This window comes from Sebastes fasciatus, chromosome 7, assembly GCF_043250625.1.
Source record: "Sebastes fasciatus isolate fSebFas1 chromosome 7, fSebFas1.pri, whole genome shotgun sequence".
Classification (NCBI taxonomy): Eukaryota; Metazoa; Chordata; class Actinopteri; order Perciformes; family Sebastidae; genus Sebastes; species Sebastes fasciatus.
The window spans coordinates 11962023-11989515 of record NC_133801.1 but is presented as its reverse complement, the minus strand read 5'-3'; the positions used below and the strand labels follow the sequence as shown (position 1 = coordinate 11989515).

At 40.1% G+C, this 27493-nt stretch overlaps 1 protein-coding gene across 3 annotated transcripts in view; it reads left to right on the top strand.

The window, feature by feature from the left end:
• Nucleotides 1–27493, top strand: part of dscamb (Down syndrome cell adhesion molecule b) — a 147864-nt gene that overhangs the window by 22716 nt on the left and 97655 nt on the right. For all 3 annotated transcript variants that reach the window (XM_074641597.1, XM_074641598.1, XM_074641599.1), the window contains exons 2-3: nt 112–429; nt 1302–1448. In XM_074641597.1, coding sequence (XP_074497698.1) covers nt 112–429; nt 1302–1448 — 465 coding nt within the window. The remainder of the gene's footprint in view (nt 1–111; nt 430–1301; nt 1449–27493) is intronic.

Genomic DNA, 27493 nt, shown 5'->3' with positions numbered 1-27493 from the left:
GATTTATTTTGTTTTGAGAATTACATTCAAGGTTTTGCTTCCAAACTATTTACAGGATGAAATACAATACATGGTTGTAACCGTGTACATCCTGTGTTTCCTCTCTTGCAGTTTTCAGTGAGGACCTACATTCCAGCTTATACTTTGTCAATGCATCTTTGCAAGAGGTAGTATTTGCCAGCACCACAGGGACCTCTGTGCCCTGTCCTGCTGGTGGCGCCCCTCCTGCCTCGCTGCGCTGGTATCTGGCGACCGGCGAGGAGATCTACGATGTCCCGGGCATCCGCCACGTCCACCCCAATGGAACCCTCCAGATCTTCAACTTCCTGCCGTCCAGCTTCAGCAAGCTGATCCACGACAACACGTACTACTGCACTGCCGAGAACCCCTCTGGCAAGATTAGGAGTCAGGATGTCCACATCAAAGCAGGTGAGTCCACAGAGGAGGGCTTAGTGTAGTAGGAGTACTTGTAGTAATGGTGGGGGTGAGGGAAATAGCAGTAGCACCAGTAGTAGTAGTGTTGAGTAAATATAGGGGTAGTTGTTGTAGTTGTAATAGCAGCAACACTACTAGTAGTGATGCTTTTTTTTATAATATAGAGTTAAAATCAAACATTTGAAAGACAAAATAATGTGAGTGTATAAATGTGTTTAGTACAAATTAATTTCCAAAAGCATGTAATAAACCTGTCCTGTATCTTTGAAGCATGACTTTAGTCTAATGGATGGATGTGATCACAAAGATCCGCTGAATTTAGAGCATGTATGTTAAAAATATTAAAAGGCTTAAAGGGCCAGTGTGTAGCATTAAAGGAAGTCTATTAGCAGAAATGGAATATAAACTATGTTTTCCCTTAATGTATGAGAAACTGAGAATTATGTTTTCGTTAGCTTAGACTGAGCGCTTCATATTTGAGTAAGTTTTTAAGAAAAAAAGTCAAAATTCTCTGATTCCAGCTCCTTAAATGTGAATATTTTCTGGTTTCTTTACTCCTCTATGACAGTAAACTGAATATCTTTGAGTTGTGGACAAAACAAGACATATGAGGACATCATCTTGAAACACTGATCAACATTTTTCACCATTTTCTTCCATTTTAGATAAAAACAACTAATCGATTAATCTAGAAAATAATCAACAGATTAATCGACAGTGAAAATAATCGCTAGTTGCAGCCCTAGAGCTGCGAGAGCTTGATCCTGGGTCCCAACCTAGACACCCACCCTGTCCCCAAAACTGAAAAAGAAGTATACAATAACAAAGTTGGTCTCTTATATGTGTGTTTTTTTCTTGATCTACAGTCTCACGGGAACCCTACACAGTCAGAGTGGCCGACCAGAAGGCTATGAGAGGCAGTGTAGCCGTCTTCAAGTGCATTATCCCTGCTTCTGTTGAGGCCTACGTCAATGTTGTATCATGGGAGAAAGACACAGTTTCACTCAACTCAGGTAAGACAAGTAATTCTTTGTAAATAGGGTAAATGTGTAATTCAACACAGAGCTTTTAAATAAATCCAGGGACACAACCTTTGACACTTTAAAAATCAAGCTGAATGTATAATATGTGATGGTAAAATACCAGTGTTGATGCTAAAATGACTTTGTAGAAGAGATTTTAGATATTAAAGAGCACACAGAGAAGCCTTTTTGTGCCCAGAACTGCATGATTAAATGTTTGACGGAGGGAGAGGTGTGTTGCTCTTTTTGGGGGGTTGTTTATCCCAGCACCCCTCCCTGCTCTGCTCCGCTCCGTGCTCTTTGGACACTATGTTCTGTTTCACCGTGAGTCATCTTCTTACCTGTTTTCTGTCGTAGTCTGCCATTACTGAGGCTCTGCAGCTCTGCACAGCCCTGTCCTCTCACTAGCCAGAGGATGTTGATAACTGTCACATTGAATCACTGAGCTTCTCTCTCCTACACACACTTCACCTCAGCCAACTCCATTTTGAGTCCAGCAAGGGGTAAAGTGGAACAGTTTACATAGCGTCATTGACCTAGTTACCCTCCTTGTTTGCATCCAGTGGCACAGCGTGATAACGCAAGACACCAGAACGTTCTGCGGGTTGGATTTTGACTCAAGTTAAATGGGATGCTTATCTCTTGATTGCTCCATGTACTGCCCGCTGGCTGATTTCGCTTCATACTGGGGCGTTCAGGGACCTGTAAGTGAGCACTTGATGTCATTTGACTGAGGGCAGAATCTGGGACGGTGTTTTGGTGGCATTTTAAATGTGTCTGCTCAAGCATGAAGATGTGTCTTCTGATCCATGCCAGCGACTTATTTACTCGAGGTTACTCGAGTTGCTCGCTGCGAGCTGCCGGTTGAAGACATTGCCTAATGTCACGGAGAGCGGGCAAATATGCAGCATGCAGATATGATTACGTTCCGTAAATGAAATGAATCATGTAGACAAGACTCGGAGATGATGTTTATCTCATCTGCGGCTGGAAAAAAAAGTGTCCATTATGAGGATGAAATGCTTTAACATTTAACGCCTCTACGTCTTTATCAAAAGGTCTGTCTGAATTAGGAAAGACAGCATCTCTTCATGTATGAATTTGAAGTGTACGCTTGTGTGTGTGTGTGCGCCATTCTTTTATATTGAATACAATCATTGCCAATCATTTCTTAAATCAGCTCTTATTGTAGCGTCTACAATGACGTCTTTCCTTTTTTTTTTTATACAGCGGGTCTGACGGCCTATAGAATATGCAGTGAAGTTGTGATGGATTATATTGTACGCTCGGTGTTCTTTTGAGTTCTTTCGCGAGCGTTCAAAAGAACAACGATATTGGATTGTCCGTGTTTACTCCAATAAGTATTGCAGCAGGCGAGTGCTGTCAAAAGCATGAGCACACTGTCAAAATCACTGCTGCTCCGCGATGAATATTTGATGGTCGATTCTGATGCATGAGCGGATTCACCTCGCACTGTTATGGAGAGGGTATGTTTACTCTAGGAGCGAGGGTTAGAAGGATGTGTGTGCGAGTGTGTGAGCGGAAAGCGTGCGCGAGAGGCCATCAGGATACCAACGGGGTTTGACGATGGCAACTGGGTGCAGTTTGACCCAGCCTAGTTTCCCGACTCCTTCTCCAGCCCCTCTTTTCTTTTCTTTTTCAATTTTTCATGAAAGAAAACTTGGTCTCAGTGGACACAAAATAAAGCTATCCAACAGCCACACTGAATTATTAATCTCAGGTTTTTTGTTGGGAACGGTAACATCAAGCGCACTTCTCTACCCTCGCATTGTGCATCACAATGTGAAGAAGAAGAAGAGCAGTCAAGGCTGCAGATATTTCTCGACACCGCGGTGGTGTTCTTGAACAATTTATGTGGCAGATGTCACTTGATTATTAAGCAAATGTTGATGAACATCCACCCTGAAACATCCAAACCTTTGTTTAGTATCAGGTGTTAAATGTGCTTTTTAAGATCAGTAACTTAGAACACGTAGAGAGGAAACTGGCTTAAATCTTTGAATATCCAGTGATTCACATTAGGGTCAAAAATAGATGCATAATTACAGACTAGGGCCTGTCTTAATTAATCAGCTGTGATTGAAAAGTTAATTACAATATGAATTACCTCTCAGAATGAGGACTGCTTAGTAGTCATTTGAAGCGGCCTGTTTTCAATGTGAATGAGCACGACGTGAGCTCGCTGGGTCCTAATGTTGCCACTAACATACCATTAACCCGTCATGAATTTTAAAATGGATCTCGCAGCATGCAGCTTTCAAATGCCCGGCTCCGATCGCCTCTTCGCCGCTTTTGATAAACAATTGACAGAGCTAATAGAGAGATGAAAGAGGAAAAAAAAAAAAAAAAGAGAGAAAGAAAGTAGAGCGGGGAGGGGAGGAGTCGAGCTGCGTCCTACTGTGTTGCTGACAGGATTTTATATGGTGGACCTTTATTTTAATGCATCGGTGTTGTCACATGCTTATGTCTGTAGTTTTTTTTACATGCTGCTGTGTGTTTCAAGTGGCCATGCTTTTGAAATAGGATGGAGCTGTGGTGTTTTTGTGTTTTTTTTCCCATCTACCTACCTTTTGTCTCTCATCATTCATGATATGAGGCGGCGTAATGAGTCGGGCGGCCTTGGTTGCAGAGAAGAGCTTCAACAAAACCAGCGCTTAGATATCGAATGAGCTGCAAACAACATGTTTCACTGAGACCTTGCTCTCCTTTAAGATGCATGTAGTTGTATTTTGTGCATAAACTTTGTGTCTACTTGCTGTAATATTTCAGATATTCCAGTCAGTATTAGTTGAAATATATCAGCTCAGCTGCCTGAAGATGATTTACCTAACATGTACGATTGTGTGTACATCTCCAACACAGCGAGTTATGAGTGACGTTTCTTTCCTAGAAGCAACAGTAGCGTGGAGTCAACATAATATCTGTAGCAAGTGAAACACACAGTGCCGCTCTGTGTCAACATTTGCATCTATTCAAATCTTGTTCTGTAAGTGAAGGCATCTTGCAAATGTGGAACCCAGTACCAATCCAACTGAAATTAATTTTGTGACAATACCACAAATTAGATTTTGTGACAATAGTGAAAGCTGGATGTTATTCTGTTCATCATGTAGACATGTAAAACAAATGTAATATTAGGATTAGTTTACTAAACACACTCTGGTTTTTAGGTCAGGTTAACAACAGGTGAGGTATTGGTTATAATTTACCCTTTTTTTGCCCGCAACTGAAATTGCCTAAGCACAAATGTGAAGAAATGTTCAAAATTGGTCAAACCATTTGGCTGAAAAGTTTGTTTATCTTATCATACTATATCTAGTATTTGGGCACATGGGACTACTATTTTTGCAATATACTTCATTATATTTTAGGAATAAAACAGTATGGTCCCATGTGCCCAAATACTAGATATACTGTATGATAAGAAAATGTCTGTATCTCAGAAACTACAAGGAGCACAATCAAGTATTTGGTATCTATGAACTCATAAAAAGTTGAATATCAAAGTTATGCACACCTATACAGTGTAAAAAACATTTAATGTGGAAAATATTTAATAAATACAATGTTAGAGTTTTTCTTAATTTTTTCAAAAATCCTGATTTTGACTAATAATAAAAGAGTGATTTTTCATTTGATCTAAAAGTTTAATACTTAAAAGTTGTAGTGTTAGATACTTGCCCAAAGTATGTCTGTACCAAATTTCAAGACTTTTGACCAATCATAATAAATATAGTCTTTGGGCACAAATTGGTTAAACAAGAAACACATTTTCTAAAAATTCATTCAGAAAATCTAAATCATTTTGAATTAAAATAACTTACTTTTATATTATTTTAATGTCAAATTACTGTTTCAAGTCATTCTTGGTAGGAAAATATATTTATTTTAGTTTTTTAGAGCTGAAATAATGGATTAATGGAGTAGTCGATAGGCAAGTATTTTGATAATACATTGTTTAAGCATCTCAAATGTGAATATTGTCTGGTTTTCTTAGTCCTCTTTGATTGTGAACTGAATGTCTTTGGGTTCTGGACAGCCACCATGGGCTCTGGGAACTTGTGACGGCCTTAATCCATAATGAAAATAATCGTTAATTGCAACCCTAGACTCTTCATGCACTTTAGAGCACATGATTTGTCTCATTTAAGTGCATCATAGTGCTCATCTAGTGCTAACTGTGCTAAATGCTAGCTGTACCTGAAAGCAACACTGCACCAACAGTTGCTCATCTAGTAGGAAGCCTGACACGGCTTTAGATAAGGAAGTGCAGGCCGGACAGGCGGCCTGTATATCGCCCCTGGAGAGGACAGGAACAGAGGGGAAAGGTGAGAAGAGGTGAGGTGAGATGGGGAAGAAAAAAGACAGAGAAAAAAAGAGGAATGGAGGGAGAGAGGTCTCCTCTGGCGTGGACAGATAGGGTTTCCTCCTTGGAACAAACAAGCAGGCCTTTCATCTTTTCAGGCTGGAGATTAGGCTAGAGATGGAGGATGGGAAGCTTTATTCTGTATTAAGACGCTCGCTCAGCGATGCCGATGGAGAGGGAAGAGCCTATAAGCCATTCTTGCTTCCTTGGGCGCCTCAATCTTGCTATTCCTCCCCCAATTTTGTTGAATAGAAGACTGTGCAATGACAATAAAGGCTATTCTATTCTATTCTAATTGTATGCAGCTATATCATTTTTTTTCTCTTATGTTTGACTAAAAGTGCTGGGTGATAATTCAATTTGATAATTTATCGTCCTTCAATGGAATCATATGTCAAGATATCGTGATACACAATTACGTTGTCTAAATTGATAACAGCAAACACATTCTAACTCACATTTCTCAGAAAATCGGAGATAAGTTAAATCAAACTATTGTCTTAATCTGATTACTCTGTATTTGTGTACATGCATGTAAACATAGTCAGTGTATAACTGGAAATATATAGCTATTCATTTTGTCTGTTTGTCTGTTAAACTGTTATGTTCTTAATTAAAAGAGAAAATACTCACAATACTTTTCATTTGTTTACAAAATAAGGCTTTACAATATTGTTATTTCATATAGACTATTCATTTATAGGATTACCAGAAAACATGTTATATTATGATATATATATATATATATATATATCATTATTGAAATATGAGATGACCTATATCGGGATAAAACATTTTGGCGATATCGTCCAGCACTAACTAAAGGATGGGCAATATTATGATACATACTGTGAGACAGTATACATTTGTCTGAGATTTTGCCATACTGGATGTCATTTTGGGATTTTTATCTGAATATTTTTGCGTCTACTTTGATTTGCGTGGTATTTAATTTATTTATGAACAACTTCTTAATTGTTTTTTTCAGAGAATGTATTATATCATGATATAAATTTATATTTTGATATAAAATTACATATAACTTGTTAACCCTAGTTGGACTCACACTAATTGTAGAGGGGTGAGTTTTATATTTCTGTGTATACTGTACATAGGATATCTGTTTTGTAATATATGTCAGACATTGTTTATGTTGCATTCACATTGGAAATAATACAGAGAGCTCTGTCGGTGCCTCCTCTTCTCTCTTCCACTTTTCCTTCTCACCTTTTGCTTTGTTTTCTTCTTTCGTTTCCTTCTATTTACTCCTCTCTTCTTTTCTCCGTCCTCCACTCCTTTCCATCCTCCTCCGCTGGCCTTGACTGTCGGCCTTCTCTCCTCTCCTCTCATCTCATTGCATAACCTGCTTGGCACAGCGCCCCAGTCAATTTCCTCCTGCGTGGAAAATGCTGTTTTTTTTATTTGCTTTATGCAAATAAGTCCCTCCAATACTCACGGCATCAGTAAAAAAAAAAAAAATCTCCTGTTACATTTTTTCAGTCACATTCATGTCCGCCGCTTCCCAACTGTGCGTTTAGCATTTAAGCGATGAAAGTGCTTCTGCACTCTCGCATTCTGCTCACTCCTCTCTCATGGGTTCTTGTGAGTGCTTATAGAGGCTAATTAAACAGTTTGCTTGCTAATAGAATCACAGACTTAACCAGCCATCAGCTCAGTCGCTGGAATGTTAAGGATGTCTTCAAAGGGGCTACTGTAGGTGTTTGGTTTACAGGATCACTGCTCAGCAGGCATTTATCATGCCAGTGATGTGCCACCGCCTCCATTTTTCACCGAGATTGACAGTGAGGGCACTGAGAGGCAGGCGGAGACGGGGCTGTAAATTCAACACGCCCAAAGTCAGGCCAACCTTGAAAGGAGGGCACGGTGTTAGAAATGAGCTTGGGAGGAAAGAAGATGCAAGGGAATAGGAGGAGAGGGCAGATCAGAGGAGGGGAAGTGAGAAGAGAGTTGGGGAAACAAGAGACTGAGAAGGAGGAGGTTTGAAAGGTAGAGAGGAGGAGAGTGGGCGAGGCTTTTTTCTTTGGTAAACAAGGGACTGCGTCACATTAGCCACATGATCTTTTCCCTCTGCCTTCTTCCTCTTCCCACTTTCCTTCCTCACTCACTTTTCCCTTCGCTCCATCACCATCTCCTCGCACAAACATGGTGTGTTGATCTTATTGCTCAGGGGCTAGAAAATGGGGGATCCCTGCATCTAAGCACATAGTAATTTATATTAATAGTACGTTTGCATGATATACTGTACATATATGTGTCCGAGTTTGTGTTTTTGTGGGTGCATTGATGTGTTTTTTTTGCACGCTAATCCACCCATCCTGCAGTGAAACCCTATGAAAACAACACAGCCTATCATTTTGCTCCCTCCTCCTCCCACACAGATCAGCAGTTAGTGAAATGCTGACCCTTGTCTTTCACTGCACCCCTTTTCCCAGTCCACTCACACACAGCTGCCTGAAAGCTAAGGGAGATGGGGGTGCTCATTGTTTGTACAGTGTGTGTGTGTGCGCGTAAAGGTGCTGTAATTGTGAATTTATTTCCACTGAAATGTGTATTCATCGTCTATACGTGTGAGTGCAAAGTGTGATACTGTCAAGTAGGAAGTGTTTGGGGGTGGGAGGGGGGGAGAGGGGCACTCTCCTGAAAGAAATAATAAAAAAAAACAGAGCAAAGGAAAAAAAAAATCAATAGTTGTGTGCATTAATCACGCTGCTGCCACAGAGAATTATGGGAACATGAGCTGAAGGATGCATTTTGTGCATTTGCAACATATGAGTGGTGTGTGAAGGGGAGTTTGGGGAATTGGAAGAGGACGAGACAAGACCCTTTTAGTAAGAAGTGAGGTTAGAGCAGAGATAGTTGGGGGGTGGGGGGGTTCTTCGTGTATTGTGTGCACAGTGTTTCTCTGTGTTGTCTTTTGCAGTCGACTAAACCCACTGTCTTTGTGTAAAGCTCGCTTTAGGATAGCATTTGTTCATTTTGAAAGCTTTGATGTTAAAGCTTCTGAAATAGCCAAGATTACATTTTTATTTTAAATAATATGTAGTGGTTTCAGCATGTTTAGGCACACATTTCTTTTTTTTTTTTTTACATTATTATTTTGGTTTCACATCTTCCCTCTGCTATGAGATTTGCCATTTTCGAAAAAAAAGAAACCTAGCTCTCCTTTGACTTTCTGTTTGAGCTGTTGCTGTTTGAAGTCTCCATCTTAGCTGCAGTGAAGGCTTGAGGACGTGATACATATTTGATAAGGATCGATAGAAGGGTTACTGAGACAGAGATGGAGGGAAATCGATCTTGGCCTGGGCTTCCCAAAAGCATCTTAAACCTAAGGTCGTCTTTGGAGTGCCCTTCTGGCTCAGCGACTGATGAACACACTTTTAATTTGTGCCCGAAAATAAAATACACATTTTAATTCTTCCTTGCTTTCACATTCTTTTAAATAATACATCAGTAGAGCAATCTAGTGAAGTAGAAATACCAGAGTCAGGGCTGTTCTCCGCTCTCAGATTTGCTTAATGCTTTATCTAAGGTTTATGTGTTTATATTATGCCATCTACTGACATCCTAATCACTATGCACATAAAACAATAAAGCAATCTGTTTAGTGACGGGAGACTGAACAGCAGACAAACGCTCTGGCACGGTGGCTGTGATTCCCAGCTGATACTCCATACGGATAGACAAAATCAACAACTGTTGAAGCGGGCACTCTTCCATCAGTGTTTACTAATAAACAGTAGCAATATGGCAGCCATTAGGCTGTTTAGGCAGGGAATGATTAGGGTGGTGATGGCTGGGCGCACTGGGAGACTGAACATGCTCTCATCTTTAATAGGCAATTTGGCTTTCTGTGATGGGGATGCCCCTTTGTTTTCGACTTGGATTGAAGACAGAAGCTTAAAATAAGCACTGTTTTGGTAGAGTGTGCTATCGTTATACTGCAGGAATCTGGTTTACAGTAATGTCCTGAATTTGTTTTATAGTCTGTGCATGATTCATGAGTATGCAATCCGTATCAAGACTTTATTGTGGCTCTTACACAGTTCAACGTATCCTCATACAGCGATATCTTACGAAAAGTTATTCCTCATTTGTGCGTTTTCCTACGAATGTCCAGCAACACGTGTCAATTTCTGCTCGTTACCTGCATTACCTGTCTTTTCAAAATAAACTTCCATCCTCACAGGAAACACCTTGGTTAGGTTTAGGCAACACTACTACTTAGTTAGGGTTAGGAAAAGATTGTGGGGTTTGGGGGATTTGGGTTGAAATTAAGGCAGCACATTAATCAACATTTTATCGAAATTGCAATATGGCCTTTTGCAATTTTCAAATCGCAGGATGAGGAGGAAATCACAAAGTGAAATGTGTGTCAAAATACAATTTTAATTAAATATTGTCGTGCTGCAGAGATGTGCTGGCCTACAAATTCTGCAGGCTTAAAAATAACATCTTTGTTTGGTACAGATTCACGCAAAAATCACACCATAATCATCTTATAGTGTTTTTCAATGAAAATGAGAAAAATAATCTAAATCTAAAAATGATCATTCCCTCTAATATCGCAAAGCATATCGCTATAACAATATCAGTCAAAATAATCACAATTAGAGATTTTTTCAAAATTGTGCAGCCCTAATTAAAATAACTACGCTTGAATTGCTTGGTTAGGTTTAGGCAATACAACTACTTAGTCAGGAAAAGATCTTGGAAGTGGCGTTACTTAAGTGCGGAAGTTACTTGACTCACATGAACAACGGTCTTCTGGGCGAAAGTCTGGTGTTTTTTGACCCACCCATCCACCCTGACCTCCACTGTACACGGCGATTTCCAGGCATATATACTGTAAATGAATTACAGTGCATTACTTTTCGTAGGTATAGCTACGAACAGCCTGCACAGTGTGTTATGCAATCAGCACAGTAAAATTAGGACGATGCATTGATAGACAATATAATACAGTAATAGAAAGAGGTTAATATGAGGACTTGTTCACAGAAAAGTTAGAAATATGTGTGTATAGTTGAGTAAAGCTCAGTTAGTGGAACGGGTCCATCCTGCCAGAGCTTATGGATTACTGTAGTGCAACACTGTGTTGAAAATGGACTGGAGCCGGGCCAGAACTGGCCTGGCGTCAGGCCAAGACACAGATTAGTAATAAGCATGGTGTGAGCTAATTACAGCCGGAACAAGCAATTAATTTCTGTTTATAAACTCTCCTGGACGTGGGCTGTTGGTGGACTGTGGCTGTGTAGGTTCATGTATGTGTCTGCGTGTGTCAGTGACAGGTGGCGTGGTTCACGGAGGAACCTTCCCATATGTTCCCAGCTGAAGCGCTGGGGGAAATGGAGACAAACTGGTGTGCTCAATCACATCCCATAATACAACAGTGTCTGATCCCATCTTAAAGTGACTGATTAAAGTAAAAAAGGCACTTAATAACTCAAATCACCCTGCTGACCTAATAGGGATTTTTCACTCCATTTTTTTTCTCTCCCGTCCTCCATCCATCCAATCAAGGATTAATACACGGTCTTATTCTGCTCCCAGGGTGGTTAATCTGGAAAAATACTGTAAATCACGTTTAGCCTCTTTAAACTTTCACACAGAGCCTTGGTGCCTGCGCCTCCCTGCTGGGCATCTGTAACACTGATTAGACATGATCATGGTTTTAGAGCACCTGCTGGACACCAATCACAAGAAGAGATCTAATTGAGTGCTTTTATCACAACAACACTTTATGAGTCTATACTAAACTATCCGATTTTACACATTAATGTTCAGTTTACTCGTAACAAAGGGTGCTATTTACAGCCTGTGAAAACGGTACTATAAGGTCTTCTGACCAGGCAGAGACGCATTGCATTATTTAAGATCCAGTGTTTTGGGGGCTTGAACCATACTAGGAACTCGGGATAATATGATGAATTTAGTAGTCGATACCAACCCCAGTGAAATTCCACAATTCTTGATACCCGATTCGATACCACTGTAAAAAACAATAACAAAACAATAAATCCCATGTATTTCAACAAACAATACACTCCTTTATTACCGTTTGCATTCTGTTTTTTGCAAATGTACTGTTAATCCCTGATGATCTGCCTCAAGTTTCTTGCCAGAAAATAGATTTTATAAGATTACATCACAATAACATTATAATTCACCTTCACCCAATACTCATTTTTACTGAATAGATATATATAGATATAGATAGATTACATACATATACAAAACTCAATGCAACCTCTGTACGGTAGCTGTCAGCTCTGTTATTTAGCCAAGCAGGACTGTGCTGCCCACTGACTGCTAACAGCGAACGTTACCAGCTCTCCTCCTGCCTATTTCAACACAGATTAGTTATTCACAATGTAGCATTATCAGGGAAATTTGTTATCATTCCCCAGACGCCGTTAGTCTTGAACCGTGAATCCCAGTACCTACGCTCCTTGCGGTACTGTAGAAAAACGAGTACTGGCATGTTTTTAGAATTTTGGCCTCGAATTGGTACCAAAATATCGATTCTTGTGACATCCCTACTAGGAACTAAAAGTCAGGATTTCTCGACCTCTGCTGCTTTGATGTTGACCATTATGTTTTTTAAATCTGTCTCTTGTAAGTCCCCCATCTTTATGGAGGCTCAATACTAAATTGCTCAAGTGGCCCTTTATTTGAACTGTCTTAAATGTTTTGTGCTTTTTTGTCAACTATAAAAAATAAACCAGAGTAAAATCCTATTCGTTTTTACTCCCTGACATTTGGAGCTTATTGAGCAGACTGTTGGTGACAGGGTTCAACAGATGTGGGATATCATACTGTAGTAAGTGAGTTTTGCAAACATTAATTGGATTCAGAAATGAATATCATCATTATAGTTGTTTTTATTCTAATATTATTTTTAGATACTGTGCTTACACTATATGGGTCTGTAACATCAATCCATCTGTATCAAGATGGCCATGAAATATACTTGACTTTATTATTTCCTTTCAAGAGTGCAGGATACACTTTCTATGTTTAAATCATAGACTGTATAAAAGAAGTGGACGTAGTCACCGTGACGTCACCCAGTGGTTTGTGGACTGCTGTTTTGAAGCCTTGAGTTCAGCATTTTGGCCGACGCCTTCTTGCTTTTTGGCCATCGCCTTCTTGCTTTTTTTTGCAACCAGAAATGACACAAGAGGGTTGAGCTAAGTACAACACAATCAGAATGTAATCACGCCCTAAAGCATATCCTGCTTAATGGTCTATTTGACTCTAAATGGGACCATAATTTACTAAATGAACATCATGCTCTATTGAAGAAGACTTGAAACCAGCGATTGAGACCATAATCTCACGTTTACAATGTTTACTGAGGTAATAAATCAAGTGAGAAGTAGGCTCATTTTCTCATAGACTTCTATACAATCAGACTTCTTTTTGCAACCGGAGGAGTCGCCCCCTGCTGGCTATTAGAAAGAATACACTTTCGCATTGGCTTCACTTCTCAGAACTGGAGGTTGCCCTTTGGTTTAAACTGAAATGCATGATTGGAAGACCAGTGTACCCGAAGCCATGGGCTTGAAATCAGTGTCAGGATATTAATAAAACTATTTTTCCTATATTGATCTTGATCTTAAACATATACATAATCACACATAAAAAAGAATAATGAAATATTGAATTACTGCACAGTCTTACTGCATCATATCAGTTTCATCTGACTTCTCCTGTGATTTCGACAAATGGTTCCCTAGATTGACTCCTTCAGTAGCAAATGACCAGCTGACTTCACTGCAAGGTGACCCTCTATCTCTTTCTTGATGTATGAGGCATCAAGCATCATTATTTTTCTTCAAGGCTCGTTTTCTCTCCTCTTGCCTCTTCTTTGGCATGAGCCTTGAGAACACACCGAGACAAACACACACACACCGAATATACTTGCAGCCCGTCTTTGACTTCACCTTGCCATTCTACAGCCAACGACTAAGATCCAAACAACACCCAAACTCCCTGCAGGCTGCAGGCAGTCAGTTCCTGTCGTAGCCTGACTCTCTGTTAGAGGATCAGAGCTGTTCATGTGTGCAAAGCAGCCTTGACTATACGTCATACATTTATGATTATGTTGTGAACTTATAAGTCCTGCATCCTGTGTATGATTGGTTCTTAAATGTAAGCGGAGGAGTGATGCAGAAACACTAAAAGTGGAATGCTTTAAATCTCATGTTACACTGTGAGTGCAGCCAGTCAAACTGTCATTTGCGGCAGTGACGTCAGAAGGTGACAACCACGAGCAGAGTGGCCTTTTGACAGACGCAGCCTGCAATCTTCACATCAGCGTAGGAGTTGAGCCAGCCAATCAGAGCCGAGCGCCCATCGCTGCACACGCTTATCACCTGCATACAGCTGCTGTTGCCCCTCCGAGGGAGCGAGTGAAGGGGAAAGAAAAAGAAAGAGCAAGAATGAATGGTGTGCCTGAGACAGAGGGTGATTTGTGTCGAGTCGTAGCACATTCACGCTTGCATCTTTCTTTCATACAATTTCAGAGGCGTGCGCGTTTGAAGGCGCATTTTTCTGGTCACTATAATCCACGTTTGTCATTTACGGGGAATGAAAAGAAAAGTCATTGTTGTGATTAGTGCTGCATCAGCCCGGCAATAGTTAAAATGTGATTCAGAGTGGAAACGTGCTTTGTAGCCCTTGTGAAATGAGAAGGGAGCGGGAGAGAGGGAGAGATAAGCTCAATCTGAATTGATTTTCCTGTTACTTTCTGCTGTACTTGAGTTTCCATAGCAACGTGGTCAGGTTCCCTCGGCCTCCTAGGGCAAGTGTAATTGTTGTCTGTTTCTCACAGCCAAACTCCATTTCTCTCTCTTTCTCTCCTTTCCTTCCTCTGTCTATTTTCTCTCAACAATGGAAACGTGGTGTAGATGAGAGTCTTCTTGGACTTTTCTACTGAGATAATATTAAGCGCTTTCACCAAACAGCCACATCAAAAAGGCATCTCAGACCTTTATTTTGAACGGAAGCAAGCTTTGTTATTGTGAAGTTTATCCAAGTAATGTAGCTGAAAATGATTGCTTTATTCATGATTGATTAATCTACCTATTATTTGTACAATTAATCAATTCTTTGGTTTATAGAATGTCAGAAAATAGAGAAAAATGCCAAAAAGCACAATAGATTGGTGCAGGGGTGACGTATTTTTGTAGGCCAACCAGGAAGTTAGCATCGCCCTGGTTCCCCTCGACAAAAAGCCAATGGGATTTTTACATTGGGTTTTGGATTATTGCAGAAAATAAGCTCTGTGGCAAACAACCATTTATGACACTTATACACGTTTTGTTCAGCAAGATAATCTTCACGAGTAAACACCACTTTTCTAATTTTAGAAGAATGTATGCAATCGCCAGAAGTAAAAAGCTAACGTTAGGCTGTAAGCACAGTCGCATGACTTCATGTTACCACCACTAAGCTAAAGGCAGACTAGTGTTTGGCGGGATGACGTTTAGTAGTCTCATTTAGCCACTTGTTATTAACTGCCTTTTTTAATACAAATAAAAGCTTAAAAATGCATTCATTGACCGACGTATTTTAAGTTGTAGAACAAAACATTAAAATCTCTAAAGCTTTTGTTAACCACAGATCTTATTTTAAACATCTAACTAAAAGCCCATTGACTTCGAGACGAGGGAAGCGAGAGTACTAAAATGCTAACTTATTTCCGGGTTTTGCACCACTCTATTGAAGACAAGATAAAGTAGCAAATCTCACATTTGAGAACCTGAAACTGGAGAATATTTGGTATTATTGCTCAACTTGTGCTTTGATAAAGGATTAATTCATTGTCAAAATAGCTGATTTTGTCCGTTTTAAATAGGTTAAATTAAAAGGCAAATGTATTTGATATTTTAATTCTATCTAATTAATTCTTTATTACTGTGTCTCAGTGCTAGTCAGTGCATTACAGTTTTGGTCATATGTAAAATATCTTTGCAGTTAAAAAATAAAATGCTGCGGTTGTCCCTGGCTGATTATCACAGCACAAGATCTGCTGAATCACAAGACCCTGCCACACTCTCACATAGTGCCATGCACAAATCAGCTCAGCTCAGCTCAGCTCAGTGCAGGGCGAACCTAAATGAGCTAAATGTACATTATAATGACGAAGAGTTAAACAATATTTAGCTCAAGATGTGTAAAATGTTCTTAGGCACATGATGGTTTCAGAAGTCACCCATAGAGCATCTCAGATCAAGGATAATGATACAGCAGATTTAGTTTTAGTTCAAATAAAACCGTCTTGCAGAAGTTTGGAGATAATCAATGAAAACTGCTGTGTCACAACTTTTGCAGGGATTTGATGATAAGCACAAAATGTGCTCCTGGCTTAGACACAGACGGGAAGAGAGAGGAGAAGGAGGCTGGAATAATCCTAAATTGAGTTTGCCGCACATACAAATATGTCAGATGGACCCTTTTTTTTATCTGAATTAGATATTACCAGCTCCCTCTCTGACTCCAATGATACACTGCTGTGCGCATAACAAGGCATTCACAGCTGTTTGGAGCCTAATGGCTCAAAGAGGTCTTGCCTGCTCAGCAAGAAGAGATGGACTGCATCTTGGGTCTGCGATTAGGACTGCTGATCTAGAAACATTTACATTATGGCTTTCAGGTCATTACAGAAGAAAAATGGTCAAAAGGATCGAGGTGAGGGAGCCTAGATCAGCACTATGACCCTGAGAATAGTGCAGTATGTTAGAAACAAAGGACTGAGGAAGACAGAAAAAGTCTGATACGATGCCTTCTACTCAAAATATGCATCAAATCAAAACTGGAATATTTAAGTTAAAATAATTCTTCATTCGTAAAGCAAATAACAACATGTCATGGTGTTTATATTAGGGCTGTCAAAGTTAACGCGATAATAATGCAAATTTGTTTTAATGCTAGCTTGTCGAGAAGGAGGTTAAATAATACGCTCCAAATTTACGCTAAATTTTGGCGAGGAAAAACTGTCATGGCCATTTTCAAAGGGGTCACTTGACCTCTGACCTCAAGATATGTGAATGTAAATGGGTTCTATGGGTACCCACGAGTCTCCCCTTTAAAGACATGCCCACTTTATGATAATCACATGCAGTTTGGGGCAAATCATAGTCAAGTCAGCACACTGACACACTAACAGCTGTTTTTGCCTTTTGGGCTTGAATTTGTTTCTGTACAATATTTTTCATCGTTTTGTGCTGTTAATTGATTTCCAATAATAAATATATACATATATTTGCATAAAGCAGCATATTTGCCCACTCCCATGTTGATAAGAGTATTAAATACTTGACGAATCCCCCTTTAAGGTACATTTTGAACAGATAAAAAAATGTACGATTAATTTGCAATTAATCCCGATTAATCATGGACAATCATGAAATTAATTGCGATTAAATATTCTAATCTATTGACAGCCCTAATTAATATATGACTGCATACAACGTGAGTGAATATTTTTACCTGGATCCGGCTGTCAGCTGCCTAAAAATGTAAAATGTAAATGTATTCTGTGCTGTATTTCAAGTAAGCTCCTGTATCTGCGATAGCCTTGGACCTGTCCCAATCTGCTCTGTGTTTTCTCGCTCCAGATCAATGCTAATTAATACACATCTCCCTCAGGGACAGTGGGGAGGCCACGCAGAGAATCAGAAATCGCCATCATAGGCTAGGCTTGATCTGGACCATATATGGGAAAGAAACCTTCACTAATATTTGCATATAGTGGTCGGAGCTTCACCTCACGTTTTGCAGTCGTAAACTAAGGCTCACTCATGGATGCTTGGTAGACGATCAAAGCTTGTTCAGTGACATACAGTACTTGCATGCTGATTGGTTATTTAGGGGGTGGCATTGCCGTGTCTAAACGTGCTTTAATGCAAATCCAGTTCACATGAAGTTCAGCCACCCTCTTGTTTTAGCAACCATGTTCCAGTAAAACATGCAACACCTAAATGCAGAGGTGATGATACAGAACGGCTGTGCTCATACATAGACTACAGTACACGTGTGTTTTGTGCTGTTTACTCTCCTGTTTCTCGTTCTCCTCCTTCCTCTCCATCTCCCTCAGAAATGCACTGTTAAAACAAGTAAAAAAAAAAAAAAATGAAAATGAGAGACATGTTTTTGTGCATGCCTGGCGGACAGATAGGCGCTGCATAACTAGCAGTTTCCTCTGAAGTAGGGAGAAATCTATTTGCTTGTAGAAGCTGCTTGCATAATCCTTTAGTTACACTTGCCAGCTGTGAGCAAAGATACGGCGCTGTGGGATTTGGCATGAATATCATTGGGAGGACAAAGAAATGAAACTGATAAGTGTTTGTGCACAGGGTCCTTTGCATAATCCAGGATAACCCATAATCTGAGTTCTTTAAATCATGCCCAAATAGATGTGGGGAGAAACCATTAATGAGAACATACTGTTTGGAGAATTTGGTTTGTCCAAAAATAACTGTAGCATTTGACTCTGGAATCAGAGATCAGGCTTGATTTGTTTGTTTTTTTTTAATCTGAGAATGACTGGCGGTGAATTTAATTTCAGAGAAAAGCCTGTACTCAGAAATGTACTATAGGTATTCTCATGGCCATACTTTGTGAGTCGCATTTCCATAATGCACAGTACAGTCTGGCCTTGTTTTGATTTCTTACTGAAACACACTTCACCTCTCCCTCTCTCTCTCTCTCTCTGCTGTATATCCTTCTCTCCCTCCCTCTCAGTCAACAGTATGCACAGCAATAAAGAAAAAACACATCACTCAACAGCTTTCAATACATCTGTCCTTTCTCTCCCCACCTCTCAGTGTGTTTGTTTGCTCAGCCTCCTCTGCCCCGGCGCCTGCGTTTTATACCTCTCTCAATGTGTTATCGGATAGTAATAGACAGCTGCTGAAACCTAGCATGAAATACCAGCATGCTTTGGTGTGTGGACCCCATATTGTATAATACACAAAGCTCTCATGTCCAAAGAATGTAATAAAACTACCTCAGCTATCAAGTGTGCACTAAAACAAACTATTCTTTTTTTATTTATTGGCATGGTTTGTGAAAGTATAATTTGATGTATCGCACCATAATTTAGATTCACCACGTCCGTAAAAGCTCAATATAACAATGAATAAGCAACATATCTGTAACAGGAGGTAAAGAATATTTTGTCTGCAAAGGTAAAATTATAATTGCACCACTTTTACTTAAATTGGAAAGGTCCTTAAGAATAATTAGACTTAGACTTTTAAAAATGAATTAATTAAAAGTTGTGATTTTTTTTTACCATCAATAAAATAGAAAAAACTACCAATGCATTAGTTTTTTTTCTCAGGCTTAGTCCACACGTACACAGGTATTTTTTGTAAACGGCGTTTTTCCGCCTTCGTTCTCAAAAGAAAATTCCGTCCACACAAGCACAGTTTAAAAAAAACTCCGTCCAGACAAAAATGCAAAAACACAATTGAAGCGCTGTCAAAGCCAGTGGTCAGGTTGGGCCACACACACACACACACACACACACACACACACACACACACACACTGTGTCTGTGTCGGAGTGTTGCATCGGATAAGTAGCGGTGACCTCTGTAGTTACTTCCGCCGTTCATGGGTGTACTTGTGCCGTCGTTTCACGACATGTGGTCGAAATCTTAAAACGCATAGAAAAAGCTATGTTTACAAAAATACCTGTGTACGTGTGGACAAAGCCTCAGTACCTTCTGACTCCCTGTCTCTGGCCCCAAACCTATTTGTTCCTACTGAAGATGTAAATCTTTAAAAACAAATCATGAATATATAGTGTATTTAAAAAAAAAAAAAAAAAGGCTAAGTAATTTCATAAAACAGCTGGTGGGCACTGTAGATCTTAGCAAACGTCGGTCAAACAGGAATAAATAGTTCTTTTGTTGGAGACTATTTTCTGCTGTGGAATAATACAAGTTTGTTGCACTAGTGAGCATTTACGGCAGCAGGGCAGTATATGTGGGATCGACACAATAAACGTTACAGTGCTCGTGTTCGGCGTACTAAAGGAATGAAATTTAAATATTTCTTGAACAAGAATGGAGCTTTAGAGTAATGAGATACATCAGGCTTTAGCTACACAGACAATACTTAATAGAATAAACTTATTGTTGGCCTTTTCCTTTAAGTCCAACGCTGTTACTTGAAAATGTGCTCAGCCACTAACTGTCACTGCAGTTGTCTCTTCTGTATGTCCTGTAACTATTATCAAAGTGTCCACTTGAATAGACTATAGTGTGTCCAAATCACAGCAGCTCTCAAGTCTTGTTGTTTTTGCTCTAAGAAGAGGATCCGCCCATGCAGATGGCCTTCTTGAGTTTTGCAATATAGCTGCCATGTTTGTCTTCGGCCTGTGTTTACAGCGTGTCTCTCGTGCTCCCAAATAACATTAACATTTCATTATCCAGGAGAAACAATAGAAATATACAAACAAAAAAAAAGGGGGGAAGTCTCCGCATCCAGTCGGGCTAAAATATTGATGCGTTTGTGAAGTAAATGGCTCCAAATCTGATCAAGAGGGTGAAAATGTGAGCTATGAGGAGAGCGAGCAAGGCGAAGAGGGGAAGACATCACTTGTAAAGCTGGGCTCTGAGGGGCTTGGGCGCATAATCAATGAAGTGAAGTGTGTGTGTTGTATCTGTGGCGTCGAGTCGGCTTCACAGAAGCCAATCCTATTTTTACAGGGAAGACAGGTCTGTTGCTATGCTCTTTGAGAAGGTCTCCTGCAGCTGGAAAAAGACGGGGAGCATCCACTCAGGGGTCGTATCACACCTCAAGAGTGGACAGATGAAATGAGGGGAGCTGCTTCTGCTAGGTGACACATTCAATTGATTATTGATGATTTGATCCATTATACACTCAAAGGAACGTGTTGACACCAGCAGAAATAGACTCTGTATTTATTCATTTCTTTTTGAGGCAGAGGTGTGAATGCAATGAGACACCTGCTGTCCGGCTAAAGAAGAGGTGCACATTAGGAGTGTTTTAACTATTTATTAACTATTTAATTATTTACAATTCAATTATTTACATCCAAAATTCCAACCTAAAAGAAGTAATGTGTTAAATCTGCATGTTAAAAATCACTTTTTTGAGTTTTATTGAAATTATGTGATGTCAGACCATGTGATGGGTCCTTGTAAACTTTGTCCCAAAGACAAGATAACAGTCTGTGTTATTTAGCGGTAAACATGCGGATAAATTCATGCTTACAGGAACAAAGTAACTGTACAGACAAGATTATCGTTCCCAAACAAGTCAATCAGATTGTCTTCGGGCCGTGTTTTCTCTGTCGTCTTGTCCAGATGTCGTCTATTAGACGTCAGATTAGGAAGAGTGGTGTTGGATTAGCCAATCCAGAGCCAGAATCATTTTAGATTAGATTATAGTATATGGACATCTGGGTCGCTGCAATGGCTCTGCTCAGGCAAAATAACATTAAGTCAGTGTTGCACAGCTAGACAGTACACAGACTGTAATCAGCAGCCAGGCAGAAGGAGGATGACAGCATTAGGACATAGAGATGGATGAGAAATCCTGCGCTTTTACAACTTCCCAATTACAGTATGGCGACAGACTGCACAACAAAAGCAGTGGTGCTCCTAACCTGTCCGTATAAAGTCAAAATTACAAGGCAAAATAGGAGTTGTGTGTGTGTGCGTGTGTGTGCGTGTGTGTGTGTGTATGTGTGTCATCCGATTGCACAAAGCCCAGCAACTCTGAGCTTGTGTGTGTAAAGAAGGTGATCAGGCCTCCAGTGCAGACAGCCCTGTCTGCTAATAATAATGGTTATTTTCTCCTCCTCTCTCTCTCTCTCTGCCTCCTGGCAGATAGATGTGCAGAGATTACACCTTCTAATTGTTGCTAGCGTCTGTGGGCCGGCATAGTTCACTGTAGTTTAGTGCTGTGTAGACTGGTTTTTATGTACTGTGGATTTGTGATAATGATGAGAACGACTGTAGAACGGTGTGTGTAGTATTGCAGTGAAAGCATGTGGTCAGGAGAGACTGCATTGTTCCCATTAATCATTACTCTCCTACCAAATTTAACTTCAAATGATTGTTGATGCACCAAATGTACTTCAATAGAGAGAAGCAACAAATGTTCATAGTATCTACCACTAGAGACATTTAATTTAGTTCAAAGAAAAGGTGCAGCATCTCCCAGCATATCACTTTTCAAGGGGTTTAAGTCAATAGGCTGGGTATACGATACAATTAGGGATGAACCAATCCGACTTTTTCAGTCTCGATATCGATAGGGATACCTAGGCTTTGTGTACCGGCCGATACGGAGTACCGATCCGATACCAGTGTTTAATTAATAAGTTGTATGCCTCACTGTGTTGAAGAGCAACAAATTGATCAAAATTTAAACAGGAATTAAAATTACAGTATGTAATCTACAAAGTATATAAACGTAGGATTGAATTGAATAGATCGGCCCGATTGTCACCGATATCCGATCCAGCTATTTGAGTCAGTATCTGCCTGATATCCAATCCGGTATTGGTATAACTGCATCCCTAAATACTTATATAATACTTGAGTTTCTGAACCGATACCACAAAGATTGTTTTTACGATACCTTACTTTGAAAATAGTTTTTCAATTAATCCCTTTTTTTATTCAAGAAAAAAAAGGCCAACGATCTGAAATGTTAAATACTGACTGAACACAAGCACCAACAACTTCAAATACACTTAAAATACAATCTAAAATTGGCAAAATTATGATTTAAATCAAGGAGTAAGTCAACAAGATTATGAGTGTTTATATGGAGATTTGATGCCAACTTTCAGTACTCAGCAGTTTTTGATATTCTGTGCTACAGACAGACACATTTTGGTACTAAACCATATTGAGGTTCAACCCAGTCTCACAGGAAGGCTTATAATATTACACAAACATTCTGCGTGTCATGACTCATTATGATGCATTTTTAGATATTTCACGTGACATTTGTGCACTGCTTTTCAGGTGTCATTTGCACGCCACGAAACAAAACTATGGTAACATCTGTAGTTAGGTTTAAGCAACAAAACTACTGAATAGGTCAAGGAAAAACGTCATGGTTGGGCTTAAAATAAGTATGTAAACTAAGTAAAATATGTATGGTAACAATGTAACGTAAGTACAGAAAACACGTCACACACATCACTAAAAGACACATGACAGACGTCACTAACGTAACTTACAAAACACCGGCCTCCTGGTTGAAAGTGGTGTGTTTGTTGGACCCATAAACCTCCCCTCCCCTGGATGCATTTACATCGTAGTCAGCACAGACTTCATGGCGTGTAAATGACAAGCCAAAAGCAAGAAAGGCCTTATTGCACACTAAATGCTATGCTCATCATCGTGGCATTCATACGCCAACACACACAAACACACACTGTATATCAACACAAACATGATAGCTAAGAAGTTGTTAAGATTTGTGTCCAGCCTCTGTGTGTGTTTTTTTAAGCTTCAGCAGTAGTACACTCTGCATATGAATGAATCAAGCTGAACAAATACCTGACACAGCCCATATGACGAATGATGAAGTTGTTAATGTGTGACATTATTGGAGGTGACAGTGTGATCTGGTCTCTGGATGATGATGATGCAGTGGGCCTGGCTTTGGGAAACCATCTCTATCCCAGCCGTTTGCATCACTGGCTTCTCCGTCTCTCCCACAATCTGGAGAGAAGCGAAAGAAAATGATCTGAAAATGAAATATGACGTGTCATTTTTTTGTATTTGCTGCACATTTTACAAAGCGATGACCGTCTGCAGGAAACTGACGCCTGCACACACACATGCGCACAGTGTGTGTCTGCTGTACGTATGTCATTTGTGCATACGGTATGTGTGTGTGCGTGACAGTGTGTGATTCTAGTTGCATTTGTCACTCTTTTTTCCTGGGGTGTGTGTGTGTCATGTCTGATTAAAGTTAACCCCTGTGAGGCGGCTGGTGCACCCCTCCTCTGAATCCCCCATCCCCCCCCATTCTATCTCTCCTCCTCTCCTCCACCCTTCTATCACTCCATCCCTGCTCTCCTTCCTCCTGGCACTCTGACAGCACAGGAGAATATGCTCCCTCAAGGTCCCACCCTCCCTTTTCTGGCTCCCGCGGGTGGCGTTTCCTTGGAAACAGTGTCAGAGTTGACTGGGTGGGTGCAGATAGATGGCTGCCCTTTATCGGACTACACCACTGGTCCATTAAAAGCAGCCACACTGGACCTGTGAGCACACTTGCACCCCTCTGTTCTCACCCCGAATGGACCGTTCCACCTGACACGCGTGAATATTAGCTCGACCCAGGCTGAGGGTGTGTGTGCGTGTGCTCTTTTTTTGCTGTGTGTACCGTATATTGAATGTTTATTACTGCCTATGTGCAGTGTGTGTGTGTGTGTGTGTGTGTGTGTGTGTGACTGATCGACAATATTTCTCATTGAATTGGGCATATTATTTGGGGAGTAATTCTGTGCAAGTGTCTTCCTTCCTCTGTGTCCTTGGGAGTGAAACAAAATGGAGACTGGTCTTTTCTCTGCTTTGTCTTCCTCCTCTCAAAATGATGTAGCAAAGAAACCCTGATCCCTCCACAGCAAGCTCTTGTGAGAGTGAATTTGACCTCATCATTTTAAACGACTGTATTACACTTCCAGATATATGACTACAGTAATTGTCTGTTGAATTATTTAAATGCAAACAGCTGCAATTGGTTTTGAGGCCACACATCATCAGGGAGCAACACGAACAAACCAAACCTGATGCACAGTTTCTTCATTTAAAAAGGAGCTGTTTCAAACACCTCCTTGTTGGATGTGGCTATAATCGCTGGCAATATTAAAGCAATCTACCATACAACAGATATTGAAAAATACATATTGTATGAGCTTTATTTGAGTGTGAACAAAGTGTTGTTACGCGATTTAACAGAGTTTTAAAACCTTCATAGTACATACAGTGAGTGAACAGATAGTCATGGTGTGACTATTAGTTCAAATTGATGCATAAATCTGTGTTATAGATCAGACTACAATGCATGCTTCATTAGTGGAAAACACAGTGTTTTACTAGTTTTCTTGTCAACTTCTCAAGCTTTTCCAGCTGTAAAACTATAATGAGCCTCATGTTTGTCAACAAGGTTATGATGGCTTGTCAGTAAACTTAAAATTAAATGTAAAATTACATCAAAACATTCCTCATGTTTCCCATTATGTGCTTGTTCTCTTCTTTTTAACCTTTAATTTAATTTAATATTTTTTTTAACACCCACAGAAGCATTTTATGTGGGCGACTTTTCCAAACTGGACTTTTGTGTGCTTCACTCAGTTGGGACACACAGGAAGTTTACAATGTTGTTTTGGCTGATTTTAAAGAACATACACAGTGGGTTTCAAACTCTGCTACTGGCAGTCAAGCCATGCACATGGTGGAAACTTTACTTCTAGGTATCAGAGAGGTAGCAGGCTACTTTCTAAAGCAGACAGAGCTGCAGTTTTGTGCCATTTTGACAACTGTGGCAAAAAATAATCACAGTAACAAAACAAACCAGGGTTCAACATTGAGATTTTTTTTCACTTACCCAGTCGGGAAAGTGGGTCAGAAATCTACTTGCCCAAAGTCTATTTTTACTTGCCCCTATACAAATTGTTTTCTTTATTAGCAGTTATCAAAAAACAACAAATACTAAAATAACTTTTCACGTTTAATCTTTATTCAAGTAAATTAATCTGAAGTTTTTAAAAATTTTAGTTCAGAGACTTTATGTCCTGCATTCTGGTGACTTTAAAAGAGTGAAGATAACAAATAATAAGTCCACTGCAACAGCCTTTTTATGTTAAACTTTTGATTTTTACCTTGAACTCCCAGGAAAGAAAATTGAATAATTCACCCTTCTGGTGTGAACTTGGCGTGTGAATCTCTGTCATAAAGTAATATTCATCAGTTTTTATTTACTTTTGCTCCTGCTTGAGTCTTTCTTTCTCTCAGTACTCTCCATTTCCCTCTCCTCTCACACACTGAAGGTCCTTTCAGACACAACGCGACAGCGGCACCACTGAGCTCTGAAACACGTTATTTCCAATGGCAGTTTGCTGCATCAAGCAAAGCCCAACTTTGGGCGCTACACCCTGTGGCGAGCGCAGCTCAAACCACGTTGTGTGAACTGTGCTTACGCATACTGTATATGTGGCTGACCTCATAGCAAATAGTTTTAGTCTACATTTTACTGTGTTTGTTTGACATGTTTGATAGTCAACACATGAAGGAGTGGTGACAGGCATGCATTACTTTTTTCATGGCTAACAGTCCTAACGAGCACAATTGTGTATATTCAACATATACACAGTAACGTTGACCTCTGCTTGCAAAGTAGTGCACAGCAGGACTGCAACTGTCCAGACAACCTCTCACTTAAACATCAATGCAGTGGAGCACAGTCTGTCAGCAGTACACACACACACACACACACACACACACAGTATTATGTATTTAAAGTAATTACCTCAGGCCTGATCCAGACTGAGTTTAGTAGCATGTGATAATCCATGTAGGCAGCATATGGGAGGAGGGGAATTAGAAGTCCAGAAGAAAATAAAGAAATTAAAGTGTCCTGTTGGCTGTCTGCAGGAGGGAACATTAGGCCTCTCCATGAGTGTGTGTGTGTGTGTCTGTCATTACACGCATGCATGTGTGTGGGTGTGTTGGAGAAGGAGTGAGATGATTTGTAACAGGTTTTCTGTGCATGTCCAAATGTGTGTGATCAGCAGTGAGGAAGAGTTACAGTAACGGAGGATGTTGCACGCCACGAATCAGACAGATGGTGTAATTAATGACATCACTGGAAACAGAGCGTGTGGCTTTATGCTGTAAAAAGGGTCATCATAATATCATCAGAGGAAACCTCAGCTGCTTGATAACAAGAGGATGAAAAAAAAAAAAAATCAGCTCCATATTGTCAGAATCACATACTAATTTGGATAACCTCCCCCGCAGAGACTTTGTAAATTGATTGAACTGCCACAGAGCCTGTACTTTCGACAAATTCTCATCCAATTTCACCTCCTGTTTTTTTGGCACCAGGGTATCTTTTCCTGGTTGATTTGCATCAATAAACCTCAGTAAGCAAGGCATTGTAATGCCTAATTGGGCGGTAATGAGCTGTCGCATTATGCAGAGTGCTGAGGTTCAAGCTTATTAGTTGCTTGGTTGCCCATAACATTTTCCTGTCTTCCCTCTGCTACTTCGGTGTTGCACGATTGTCAATGCGGTCTCCCTTTCTCTCTCGCCTCCTTTTCTCCCTCTCTGCTTCATCTCTATTCTCCTCAGCCATTTCTCTCAATCTCTCTCCCCCTTTCCCCCCTCTCTCTCTCTCTCTCTCTCTGTCGGTCTAAAAATAGTCTCCTATTATCCAGGAGGCCGGGGCCATGTACAGTGAGGCAGCAATCAGCATGGCGGCCATGCACATCAAGATTCACAATAGCTGTCATTCTGCTAACGCTAGCTAATATAATTCTCTCTACATTACTCAGAGCCCTGCTGGACTGAACGGAGGGTTATAGTCCAGGCTAATCTGAATTAAAGTTAATACAATTC